Raw genomic sequence first — 13,406 nt, forward strand, 5'->3', positions numbered from 1 at the left:
AGAATGAAGAGCTAAAAGTTTCATTACATTTCATTACACATTTCATCTTCAAGTTTTGTCTGCACTAGAATTAATTGCCCAGGTAAGTTATACAAGTGAATTTGCAATATTATTCTTAAAACTTACTTTAGGCTTGAAAATGCATCATGAAATAGGGGCACCCAAACCAAATATACCTTTCATATCATACTATCACCCACAGTACCTTTTGTTCAGCATAACTCAAATTGTACATCTATGTTTCTGACCAACATATTTGGGCAAACAGGAAAACTCAGTGGGTAAAAATAGGAGCAGTATCACATCCTCTTTGCTTATCCTTATTTCTCATTTTTGCCTGAGAAATAAGAAACATAAAACATAAACTATAGGGGGTATGAATTAGAAAACTGCTGACCTACTCCATAAACTTCCAGAATAATTAATTACAGAAAATGGCAAGAAAGAAATTTTGGTAAGTCAAAGCTCACAAAGGGTACCTATGTCCAACCCAACTTCTGAATTGCTTCTATTGAGATTTTATGGCGTGAGATGGTTAAAACACCATCCAACACACAAATGTCAACTTGATGCCCAACATTGTTTGGTGTTTAAATAAAGCCAGATCTGAAAATTCAGCCACAACTCTTGAAGCTGAGTACTTCTATTCAAGGAACATGTAAAATGGAGATCCTTAAACTAGGAAAACATCTCAAGGAGACTGTGAATAACACAGGAAGGTCTTAACAGGCATTGGTTTAGAAGCTCTATCAATCTTATGATGTTTTGACTGCTTTATTCATAGAAAATCTACTGCATACAGCGTTTGATTTGAGAGGGTGTCTGAGACTAGGACACAAGGAGACATTTGCCTTTTTCTGGAAGCTGCAATGTGTGCCGGATAAAACTCCAGGATAGGAAAAGTTTCAGATATTTTTTGATCTACTGAGAACAGTCAGATGAGAGGAGTTCCCAATTTATAATGAATAAACTGTGTCTAAAAGAATTGATATGTTAGAGATAGAAGGTTGTCCTTGGCATCAAGGCACTGCTTATTATTGTGTTGTACATTTAACATTTAAGATGCTCACTGGACAAGAAAAGAATTATGAATTTTTGAACATCAACAAATAGAAAAAGCATAATTTCATCTAGAGACATAAAATTAAATTTGACTATGACAACTTAAAATATTCCATGGCCAAAGTGGAAAATTAAGTTTTTATCTCTAGACGAGGTATTTTTATTGACTAGGCTTGATCAAATCAGAGTTCCTGAGTTTGGCTGGGGAGGTTCTTCACTTTGTATTATATAAAAAGCCAGATCTTTCTGTGTTTAACAAATTTGGATGAAGAAGAAATTCTCTTATTTTTGAAGGCCTGAGTTCCAGGATTTATCTTTGTGAATTCCTGTTGCAGCTGCTGTGGGTATTGGGGCTATATAGAACACCAGAAAGATTAAATGCAGTGTCAGGCAGAGATGCCACACCATTAAGATATTTTCTGTTGCAATTGTAGGCCTGTGAGGACTTTGCTTAGACCTGTTTTGAGATGGTCTTCTGCCTCTGATCTTGGGTAGGCCCACATAACAATACCTTATTCTGAAGTGTATGGAAGCTGTCCATAAAAACAGATGGGTGTTTCCCTAATGCTGACCATCTGAGCCACCATGCTCTCTGGATCTTTGTGGTTTCTGCCTTTTTGACAGGACTTGTTTTAGCAGAGATCCACAGGTGTTTAGCAATCTAATCAAATTCATGAAGAATGAAAAATATGAGTACCTTGGAGGTTTTAGCCTCAAGAAAAATTTTAAGGATTGAATTGCAGTAATAGCAGAAGAATGGGGAAAGCCATAGAAGACAAATACACTAAACCTTGAAGTCTGCAGTGGCCTGAAGTAGAAGATGAAGGTTAAAGAAGAATGAAAGATGAATACTTCAAATCAGTTCAAGGCACAAGTAGCAAAAGTCAAGGAGAAGTTGAGATGCAGCTAGCAAAAGACATCAAGGTTAATAAGAAATAATTGCAAACATAGTATTACTATAAAGAAGATTAAAGGAAAGGATGAGTCCCATTGTGGAGGAAGAATGTGGTAAGGAGAGAAATGTAAGAAAAAGAAATTTAAAACCTATGCATCAGTCATTAATGGCATGTAGTTGGTTAACTCAGTCATCACAGCAATGACAAGAAAAAGAAAGGGCTTAGAAAAGACTTTATCTGTAACAAATCTATTTCGTAATTTTTGTAAAAATGAGATTGTTCTAATCATCTTATGAACTCTGCCCCGAATATTCACAGAATTGTTTGAAAGGGTTTCAAAATTGTCAGTCATCACTTTTGAGAAACTGTAGAGAGCAAGCAGGTACCAGATGACTGTAATAAACCAAAGCAAATTAAAGAGTTTCTTTAAAAAAGGGACTTTCAAAAAAGTGGGTGAAAAAGGGTCAGAAAATGAAACTCTTGTCATTCCACCTTCAATTTCTGGAAAATACAGGAACACATAATTCAGCACAGTATGTCCAAATATCTGGAAGATACCAAAGACAATCAAGCCAAAATAATTTATGTTTATGAAGTAAATCCTCTGCTCTGTTCAACGGTGTTCTGGTGTTCTAGACATTGACTATGGAAAAACCTCAATGCCCAATTCAGTGGGATAATTAAGTGATCAGAGATCTCAAAATCATGGTATAAGATTAAAAGAACAGGGTAAAAATATGGTAATAAACATATCATTGGGACAAAATACAGAGTGGGGTTACAATAGTTTCCAATATGGGGAAAGACTATTGATCAGAGGAAAAGAGTAATTTGAACTTCATGTTTTTGGTGAATAGGATTAACCAAAAATTATAAGCTTAAACTGCAGTAAGATCAACTTGTTTCAGGTATTGGAAACCTCTTCCAAAATGAGTCTAGTAAAACCTGCTGACACAAATCAGTGTGGAGTTTCTACCACTGACGGACTCCACCAGTGGTGATTCTAGAAGTAGATTTGGATCGACATCTGCCAGCAGTGACAAGGAATTTCTGGTTTTGCCTGTGGGCAGTGGGATACCTAGGTGTTCCCTTGGGATTCCCTTCAATATAAGCTTATTCAAATATAATAGCACAGCCTTTGCAGTTAAAATAGTTTCAAAAATGAACTCCATACTTAATTGCCTTAAGTGAACATATCCTTCATTTACAGGAAGTGAGTAAAGCACTTTTGTGACAGTGTTCAGGGCATAAATTTCCTTCCATTTCCTAATTATTTTTCAGCATGTCCCTTCTCTTCCATCAGTAACCTATGCATACAAACTTTGTCTTCCAATATATAACTTCATGCATAGGTTACATAATTCCAACGCTCTTTCATATAACACACAGAGGTGTACACAAAATACATATTTAAATGTATACTCCCTCTTTTATTTTCTTTTCATCCTTTTCCTTGTGCAACAACCATTTTACTCACATCAGTATTCTAACTTGCAAGCATATTACCAGCTACACCATCTTCATTGCCACCTCCCTGTAGGATGCATCAGCTACTCAGAGGGGAAGACACCTGAAAAGTTATTGTTCTAAATTAATAAGTCTTAATATTGAAATATTTGTTACCAAAATTTTGCAAAATAGATCATGTTTTGGAATCAAGAAGAAAGAGATTTTTGTTAATAACAAAAATGCTTCTTGACTGGAAAATGGTGAAAAGCTATGAGGCAGAGTTTCTAACTCTCATTTCAAAATCATGTTCCTGTTACCTTTAGTATTATTCTCTTACCACTGCTGCAGTAACAGATTCCCTGTCACATCTTAAAGATGCTATTGTTAAACACGTCAGCATGTAACAATACAGTTACATTTTCTGTAAGAAATGTATGTACATTTATAATAAACAATATTTCTCAAGGTGCATAGATTTAATCTTTGAAGAGAAGTGAAATTATTGAGGAAAAGAAAAAGAAAACTTGTTAGTTTTGTATCTTCAAAATGCCATTTCAATCAAGTATCATTGTGTACTTGAATAAATGGAATTACCAACTTCTGTAAAGTCCTTGATCAGAATGAGGCTCTTAAACCAATTATGTGGAGATCAGAGTGGTTAAAATTATAAGGAATACATTTAGAATTATTAAAGACTTCAAATAGCTTGGTTCAGGCAAAATTACATATAATTGATCATTAGTATGTGTTGTCAGTAGAAACTGCAGTGATAGGTGTTGAAGATCACTTTTTAGACAAATTGCAGTGAAACTTCTGTAAAACTCGAACCATAAGAGATTTCCCCTTTCTAAGGATTTTTACCGAATGCAAATCTTAGCCACTTTTATTCCTCTTCTCTAAGTATAGAAAGATGAACAATAACTTAAAAGTACTAACTAATATTATCTGGAGGAAATTGTCAAACACAGGCGAAGCAAATCAGAACAAAACTAGATCACCTTACTGCTGGGTAAGTGAAAACACAAATTCAGGAATTGGGATGCTGTTAAAAAAGTTTAAATAAGTAATTCTTTAAAGAAAAACAAACCAAAAAACCACATTAGCTTTATGGAGAACTTTCTTCTTTGCCAAAGGGCAAAGCAATTTGTAGGAAATTAACATTAAGACTGACAAGTACAAACTGGATTGTCAGAGAATGATTCTGTAAAGCACTGACTCTATAACCCACCCTGAGCATAACATGACTGTTTTATTGATTCTTCTTTAGCCTCTGTGCAGTCCCTCTATCCCTTTGCTTTGAATTTTATGATTCATTTATTACAGAATATAATATCATTCTGGATAGGTAGCATTTTTAGAGTCAGGCACATAAATCCTAATCTGGCAATCATCCTCTCTGTCATACGAGTGACAGGATTTTCATTGATTTTAGTGATACGAGTTTAGGAACAAAATTGGCATGTATTATGTACTGTATGATGTAGGTTATTTGATTTAATTAGTAGTCTACTATCTGTCTGTAGTTACAGTTCATGACCAAAATCAAAACTCGTTTAAATCAGTGGCAATCTCATAATCACTTCTCTTTTTGCATGAAGTGACATTTTTCTGCCATCAGAGAATCTCTTGATGGACTTGACCCTAGTACCAGGTCTGAAAGTAACTCATATTTTACCACAGAAAACACTTTCAGCAACGACACTGAGAGCGTTGTGTACTTGATGTACTTGGCTACCTCGCGTTGGGTTAATCTTGGCTAACAGCCAGACATTCACCCAGCTGCTCACAGCCCCTCTCCCCGGCAGGACAAGTCTAGGAAGAATTGGAGTGAGAGAGCTCATGGGTTAAATAAAACCAGGAATACTCTTTATCGATTACTGTTGCAGACAAAACAAACTTGATTGGAAGAAGATTTATTGCCAATTAAAATAAAAATGTAACAGCTAGTGTGAGCAGTGCTAAAGGCAAAGACACAGGTTAAAAGAACAATTTTTATCCCTTCTTTTTCTTCATTCTCTGGAACGAAGAGGCTCCTCTTCATTCCAGACTCCTCTCTCCCTGACCAGCACAGGGAGAATTGAGGGCACGTACAGTCAGCGTGTAACAATTTCTCTTAACTGCTCGTTCCTTCTCACACTTTCCCTCTGCTCTGGCATGGCTTTCCAAGCGGCGGCAGTCCTTCCGGAAAATGAGCTCCGGTCTGGGCTTGCCAGAGTTTCTCTGGGTATATCTATCCCTTTGCTCTGGCATGAGCCTGTCAGGATCTGCAGCACTCTGCCATGGAGAGCACCTTTTCATCCCTCCCTGGCCCTGCTGTTTGTCACCGTTTCTGTCCCCGCTTCCCCTCCCCGCACAGCGTTTCTGCCCTTTCTCAGCGATGCTTTCACGGAGGCGCGGCCAGCTTTGCCGAGCGGCTCAGCTGCGACCGCGATGTGCCCGCTGTGGGGCTGCCAGGAGCAGCTGCTCCCGACACGGGAGAGTCCCACGCCTCTTCCCGCAGAGTCCCACGCCTCTTCCCGCAGAGTCCCGCGCCTCTTCCCGCAGAGGCCGCCCCGCAGCCTGTGCCCCGCTCCCTCTGCCGAATCCTCGCACCACGCGGCTAATACAAACCTCAAAAGCAGAGTGTTACTCACGTCTAGGGAATAAAGGTAACATTAAAAATTAGATTAAAGAGGTCAACGGGATGGCAAATAGAACTTAAATATGGAGTCAGGAATTCTGGATAGGTAATTGAACTATTCCTGTCCCTTACTGAATTCTAAATTAAATTTAACTAATTCGGGAAAGCATGGTTGCTCATGGTTGTCATTAAAGACTTGGAGTCAACCCACTCTTGCTTTTTTAAAAGACAAAAGCCAGCAAGAGAGGGAAGTGTGCACGATCCTTACGAAGGGAATAACACGGGCAGGCAGCATCACAATGCGCCTCCATCAGCGCTCAGAGGCGCCCCGGGATCTCGTGTCTGTCCTTGTCCCGAAGGCGCGGGAAGTTCTGTGTGACTGCGAGTTCTGAAGGATCGTGTCCGCCCGGGGCTTTGCGCCCATCTAACTCGGGCTGCGAGGCGCCAGCGGAGCTCTAGCGAAGTTCCAGCGGCGTCCACCCCCACCGGGAGGAGGCGGCGGCACCGCGCGGCTGCTGCGGGGCCGGGCAGGGCTCGGCGGGGGTGTGCCGGTGCTCGGGATGTGCCGGTGCCTGGGGGTGTACAGATGCCAGGGGATATGCCGGTGCTCGGGACGTGCCGGTGCTCGGGACGTGCCGGTGCCCGGGGTGTGCCGGTACTCAGGATGTACCGGTGCCCAGGATGTACCGGTACCCAGGATGTACCGGTATCCGGGATACGCCGGTGCCCGGGACGTGCCCGTGCTGCCGGCTCCGCGCAGTTCCCGGCGGTTCCCGGCGGGCGCGCGCCTCTCCCGGTGCGGCGCGCGGCGCGGCGCGGGGCGGGGGCGGGGCGTGGCGAGGGGCGGGCGGCGCGCGCGGCGCGGGAGCGGGGCGGACGGCCGGGCGGCCGCAGACGGCGGCGCGTGCGGGGAGGGAGCGGGCGCGGGGCCGCCTTTCCGGCCGCGGCGAGGAGCGCGGGGCGCGCGGCAAGGTGACGGGCTGGGCTGCCTTCCCCTCCCCTCCCCTTCCCCCGGGGCGCCGCTTGCAGGTGGGCGAGGGGCTCCGCCGCGGGCGGCTGTCCCGTGCCCCGCCGGCAGCCCCCGGCCGGGGTCGGGCTCCGCCGTGGGTAACCCCCCTGCCCGTGTTTCCTCTCGCCCAGATGCTCACGGCGGCGGCAGCCTTGGTGTGCGTGTGTGCAGCAGCCTGGTGCAGCCCGGCGGCGGCGGCGGCGGCCGGGGGCAGACCGGACAGCGGCAATTTTCTGGACGATAAACAATGGCTCACGACCGTCTCCCAGTACGACAAGGAGGTCGGGCAGTGGAACAAATTCCGAGACGTAAGTTCAGCCCTTCCACCCTGCCAGCCGGTAGCCGCGCCCAGCCCGCTCCCGCTGGTTCCGTTCCTGCAGGGTGTAGGGCATCCCTCGAGGAGCAGGGGCTGGGGGACAGCCTCAACTTTCCCCCTTCTCCCCGAATTTTAATTCTTAAATAATTGTCTGCGGCGCCTCGGCGAGGAGGCTGGGGGTCCCGCCGGGCAGCTCCCGGTGCGCTCCGGCGCGGAGCGGGCAGGACCGCCCGGCGTGCTCGGGCCGTGCGGGGCACCCAGCCCGCACCTTGGGGCCCGGCGGGCCGGGCCGCGGAGCCGCTTCCCGCCCTGCGGGGCGCCGGGCGTGCAGGGGGAGAGCCGCGTTCGCCCTCCCTCCTCCCGCTGCCCGCCCCGATGCGGGAGGGGATGCGGAGGGGGCCAGGGCTCGCCGCTCCGCCGGTGCCGCCCGGGACAGAGCCCCCTCCCTCTCTCCCTGCCCGGGCACCTGGCAGCGGCGCCGGCCGGCACCGCCGCGTCTCGCCGTGCCCTACCATTAGTGCCAGCCGGGAGGGCGGGGGACGAGGGACAGCGCTCACGGCCGGGTTCCGGTGTCGGGGTGCGGGGCTAAGGCGCAGCGGTGCGCCGTGCCCGGAGTGCCGTGCCTGGAGCCCGAGAGCGGCAGCCCTAGCCTGACCCGAATCTCGTCAGTTACGAAACCTGCCGCTGTAAGGTGGCTCTGTCCTCAGCGTGCTTCGCCTGGGCGCCTAGTTCGGGCTGTGTTTGCTGCGAGTTGAGTAAAACGCAACCTATTTTCAAAAGCCGTTCACATTTCTTTCAGTGGAACAGATTTTCTTTGAGCATCCAGTATCCTGCGTCCCTTGGTGTCACTTTTAAAAATCCGCATTCCAACCATGCAAAATAATTTTCTCTTTTCTTTACTTTTTAACGTACTGGATTTTAATTTGGTGTGAAGCATTGATTTGGTTGTAACTTCAGAGGCAACAGGTTTCTTCTTGTTCTACAGCCTGCTGGTGACTGCGGTTTGCTGTAGCAAACCAAAGTAAATGTCTCCAATAAGTCTCTTATTTTTCTGAGACCTGGAGTGTCTTGTGATGCATGTATTTTCTAGCTTGATGTCTGTGGGATGCTAGCTTGGCTGTTTATCTTAAGCAACTGGGAAAGAGTTACCAGAGTTGTGGGATAACTTATTTTCACAATAGGTTTTATTAAACAGCCTGATTCTGGTGTTTGAGAGCACTTGCAGTCAGTAGTCAGATATTTTTGTTTGCCTTGAATATCTTAAAAATAAAAGAGTTTAGGTTCATGTGAAAATACCAGTTCAGTATGCTGTGCATCGGCACCTGTGATTTTGGGGAAAAAAAACAAAAAACAAGTGAAAATCTGGTGCTGTAGAAATGTTCTAGGATTAAAGGCTGCTGCTAGAAAACTCCAAAATACATACATCAGTTATGTTTTGTAATTGGGCAAAGTAATTTATGTAAGGACTAACCTGCAAGGCTGAGGAAGCTAAGTGCTCTCTAATGCCCGTCTCCTGGGTGCCCACTGACGTGTACTGTAATATTGGATATTAGCCAGATAATTTATTCTGTGACAAGTAGGTGTCCCCAAGGGTTTTAAGAGTGACTGCTTTGAGGAATACTGCATACTGATTCTTCTGAGGCAATTTGCAAATATGCTGGCTTATTTTTACACAGTATAGGTTTTATAAGGCTGGTGCTTCAGTGAAGTGTATGCTTTTATTTCTTGTGCAGCATGCTTATGTCCTATTGATTGGTACCCAGTCTGGAATATTTATTTAATATTACAAGGCTCTTCCTGTAAAGCATGGGTAATTTTCAGTAATTCATAACATATAACTGTAAACCTCCCTCCAAAATTGTGTTCATCTACCTGTACAAGAATACATAAGAAAAATATCTTGTAAGAACACTTATCAATTATCATACTTAAATATGACATGGTGAAGAAGTTTTGCCATCCTACATTTTTATATGATTAGTAAATTTACTTGTGTGACTGTAATTTGTTGGTTTTGAAATTGTGATTAGCAATGTGATTAGTGATTCCAAAGTGGGCTCCTGTTAAGGAATAGGACAGCAGCATATGAAACATATGTAGGGGTAACTGTCTTGCACAGTTAAAATCAAGGTATGCAAGGCCTGTGTTTGTAATTTAATTCTCTGGTCAGAGTAGGATATTTTTGCAGGCTTTTGATGCCCTACAGATGTAAGGGTGAGATGGAATTCTGGTGTGAAAAGAAGTATTTAGAGGCTTAACTTAAGACTTAACCGACAGGACTGATTAATGTGAAAGATAATGACCCTGACTTCTGGCTCATTGGCTCAGTTTCTTAAGAGTTTTAGATCACAGTGAGAAAGAACGCAGTCATTCAGAGAGGGAACCCTTACAGAATCTGCTAAACCAGGATATGATATTTTATTTATAAAAAGCCAAAAGCCAAGCCATCCCTAAACCTAGCTCTCTTAACATACCCTAAAATGTCATTTTTGTCACTAAGTGTTATTAATGTGTGATTACTAGCTAAGATCTTTTCAGTACTTTATACAGGCAGAACTGTAACTGACTTTTCATTTCTTTTGAAGGGTCTTGATAATTCTGACAAATCTGTTGGAAATAATGCAGTAGGTCTAGGCAAGAACTGTGCCTTAACATGTAACAGTGGGAAACTAGATGTGTGTTAGAGGCTACCTACCTTCCCACTTCTTTTTCTTGAGCAAAAATTGAGAATGGTCTTGCTTTTAAATAGGAGACTTTCCATCTTAAAGATGGTGGGGATGGGATGTCTTAAATATCTCCTTCAAGTTGTGTGTGCAAGTCAAACCATTTTGGGTTCTGTACAAGGGTACATTTACTTTTTGCCTGAAGTGTGGGGGAGGAAGAGTTTTCAACCACATCTTAGTGCTGCTGCAGTCCAGTGGCTGAGTAGCTGCAACTATTCACGTCTGTCAGTAAAGTCAGTCTCGGGGTTGATGTGTTTATTAGGGTTTTCCAAGCTGCCTGGTTTTCCTTCAGCAGCCAGTGATGCTGAAGCCATTTCCTTCAGGATGCTGGGAGGTTCTAGCCCATGGGAATGTATCCTCAGTTTATTTCAGGCTTGGGAAACTGAGGCTTTTCAGTAGATGCTGTTAGGGATGTCTTCTTCATTCATATTTTGTTATATTGATAGTGCTTTGTGGTAATGGTTTTATCTATGATGATAGTACTAGACACTTGATAAATATATATACATATACTGCAGTTTGTCTGAAATAAAGATTATTCCTTTTGAAAAATGTGATTGAGAAATGGCATTACATTTATGCTCTCCTACTTTGAACATCCTAAATCTTATCTAGCAAACCTTCATTACTCATAATGCTGTAAATCTGTGGAGAAAAACAGAGTATTGGAATATAGCAGTTATTTTTCTGTTCCTGATTACTTTCCAAATAGTGGTGGTGTTTTTAATCTTAGAACAAAACATAGTGGCTTTGTCATTTAAAATAATTTTGTGTTTTTATATATTTACAGTCAGCTGGACAAAATTGCATAAAACCTTAGTTGTCTGTTGTATCACTATCTGAAAATCATTCAGGCTTTTTCCAGAAATTTAAATTTTATTTTCTTTAAAATACAATGAAGCAAGAATCTATAAGGTAACTCATTTTAGTAATTGATATTTGTAAGGTGTCTCATGCATTTGTATTTATTAAAAAGGCTGTATTTTATATGGTAAATTTTATCTGCTGCTGGAAGAGAGATGTTGGGTTTTGTTTAACTTGTTAAAAGCAAGTTAAGCAAGACATATACCTTTTCAGAGGTCAAAATTTAAGTGATTGCTGTATTTTCAAATTTAAGTTGATAAATGAGCTCCACAACTCAACTGTGTCATAGTATTGCTACAGAATAGTAGGGTTGGTTGATCATTGGAACCAGCTGCATCATACTATAGCGTTAACTATCATCCCTCCATCTTAATATAGTTATCAAGGGTGCAGAAAGTAGAAGAAAATTGAACAGACCATAAAACCAAGCAGCTAGGAAGAGGAAGTTTGCACTGGTAATACTCCTTTTTACTCTGCTTTGCTGTGAGGTCTTCTCACGTTGGCCATTGAATGTGTTGCCTTCTACATGTGGCAAGTTCGGGCAGCTTGGCTTCCCAGAGGAGTCTTTTGGAAGTATTTAAAGAGTATGTTTTTTCAACATTAGTGAAAACTAGACCTCTGTGTTTGGAAAGGAGATAAATTGAATATTAGGTCTCCATAGCAATTCAGAATAGCATTAATTATTCCCTTGTCTGTTTTGGAGGTTTAAGGCTTCTCAAAAATGAACACTGCCCCTCAGTTAAGCTCCATGCCAACTGTGCATTACAGTTTTGAGAAGAACATATCTGTGTGGATCACAACTACATCTTTGTACAGTTGAGAAAGCCAAAGGCCCTTTTAAAAGAGATTCATCACAAGTTCTTTGCACTTTATTGTGAGATTTCCATGTAAATATTCGGAAGGTTTTCATGCTTTAGGAGTGGAGTACCAGTAACTTTACTTGAGGAAGAGGAGGACTTTTGTTCAACAAGATTTTTGCAATGGACAAGAAGCCCTCATAGTTTATGGAGGATCCTTTAGAGGAAGTCATTATTTAGGACTGGATAGTGCAGCACTCATGGTCTTTTCTCTAATTCATGTAAACTCATTAGGTGTGAAAAAAGTTTTGGTGGTCTTATTTCTTCAGTGCTTTTTATAGGTCAGGGTAAAAAACCTTATTATTGGGTACATCAGCGCTTTTACAGCATGCATATGTCATGATCATGATGTCAGGAGAAACTGCAATTGAAAACATGAAAGATGAGCTGCTTTTTGGTGTTGCCTTCAACCGGAGTTAAACCAAGATCTTTTAAAAAAGTTACTTTTGCAAATAGGGCTTTGAATCTTTTCCTCATGCCACTGTTACCTGAAACTAGCACTTCTAAAGAAGTGTCAGTCCCTTTTTGCCATGACTTACTTTGTATGATCTGAGTTTTATTAATATGGTGAAGGAGGAAAAATTTTGAAGCCTAGGAGGTCTGACAGAATAAGTATTTTGTACCTTCACCTGTAATTACTGCCTTTGAAATGAAGCTAATAAGGACTTGACTGCTCTTTTTAAAACTGTAAAATATGGGAAAGTGTTAGGAATTTGTATTAATTTTAATGAATTAAGAAAATTTAAGAAGCTATTGAATTGTTCATAACTTCTAGATAGAATGTAACAAATTATAATGGGAAAGAGTAATGCAAATCTTAATTTTTCCTTTCTTCTGTGTTCTAGACAAAGGTGTCTAATTTTTATGTGCCTTTAATTCATTCTCGAGTATAGATTTCTGTTTTCTTTTGCAGGATTACTTTTCCTATGGTCTGCTTTAGCTGCCTGTTTCTAGTGCCAAATACTTTTTTTGTCTGAAAAGGCAGGGTCTACTAATCTCAAACTATTGTTAACACTGAACTCTTAAATGTCTCTTGGAAGGCATTAACTTGGAAGCTCTTTATGTAGCTGACGTTTAGAAGTTAAGTAAATGGTAATGTGCTTTTCCTTAGATTGCCCTCATAATCTAAAGTAAAGCTGATAACATTGTTTCATCTTATCTTTATCTCCTTTCTCTGAAGAATAATCTTTATTTTATATGCTGTAGGTTATTTAGTGGCTATGGATACCCAGTCTTCTCTTGTCTTTCCATTAAATCTTATTGGGATTGACTCTAGCCATCTGTGCTTATTATGGTGTAGTATATATAGCTTTGTAATTCACAAATAGATGGCAACAGTGACAGAAACTGCATAGGCTATCTTGGCTTTACAATCTGAAGGGAAAGATGCCTAAGAGGTTTGATAGGGGGTGGCAGAACATAGAAAACAGTGGATTGAGCAGAATAGGAATATTTTTAGACTGACAACATTAATCCTGTTTTCCTATCTCCTTTGTTTCTATTAATTTGTGGTAATTGAAGCATTTGATGTAACTCTCTGCAGAAAAGAGAAATAATAGCTTGGATTAGTATGTTTGCAAGTGTTGGTCTATTTCTGAGTGTGACTCTTC

At 41.9% G+C, this 13,406-nt stretch overlaps 1 protein-coding gene across 1 annotated transcript in view; it reads left to right on the forward strand.

Annotated features, from left to right (window-relative positions):
- The first annotated feature begins 6,886 nt into the window (after nt 1–6,886).
- The window catches only part of SPOCK3 (SPARC (osteonectin), cwcv and kazal like domains proteoglycan 3), a 164,297-nt gene continuing 157,777 nt past the window's right edge, over nt 6,887–13,406 (forward strand). The window contains exons 1-2 of the mRNA XM_064710703.1: nt 6,887–6,999; nt 7,168–7,344. Of these exons, the coding sequence (XP_064566773.1) occupies nt 7,168–7,344 (177 nt within the window). The 5' untranslated portion in view covers nt 6,887–6,999. The remainder of the gene's footprint in view (nt 7,000–7,167; nt 7,345–13,406) is intronic.

This window comes from Zonotrichia leucophrys, chromosome 4 (assembly GCF_028769735.1).
Source record: "Zonotrichia leucophrys gambelii isolate GWCS_2022_RI chromosome 4, RI_Zleu_2.0, whole genome shotgun sequence".
Classification (NCBI taxonomy): domain Eukaryota; kingdom Metazoa; phylum Chordata; class Aves; order Passeriformes; family Passerellidae; genus Zonotrichia; species Zonotrichia leucophrys.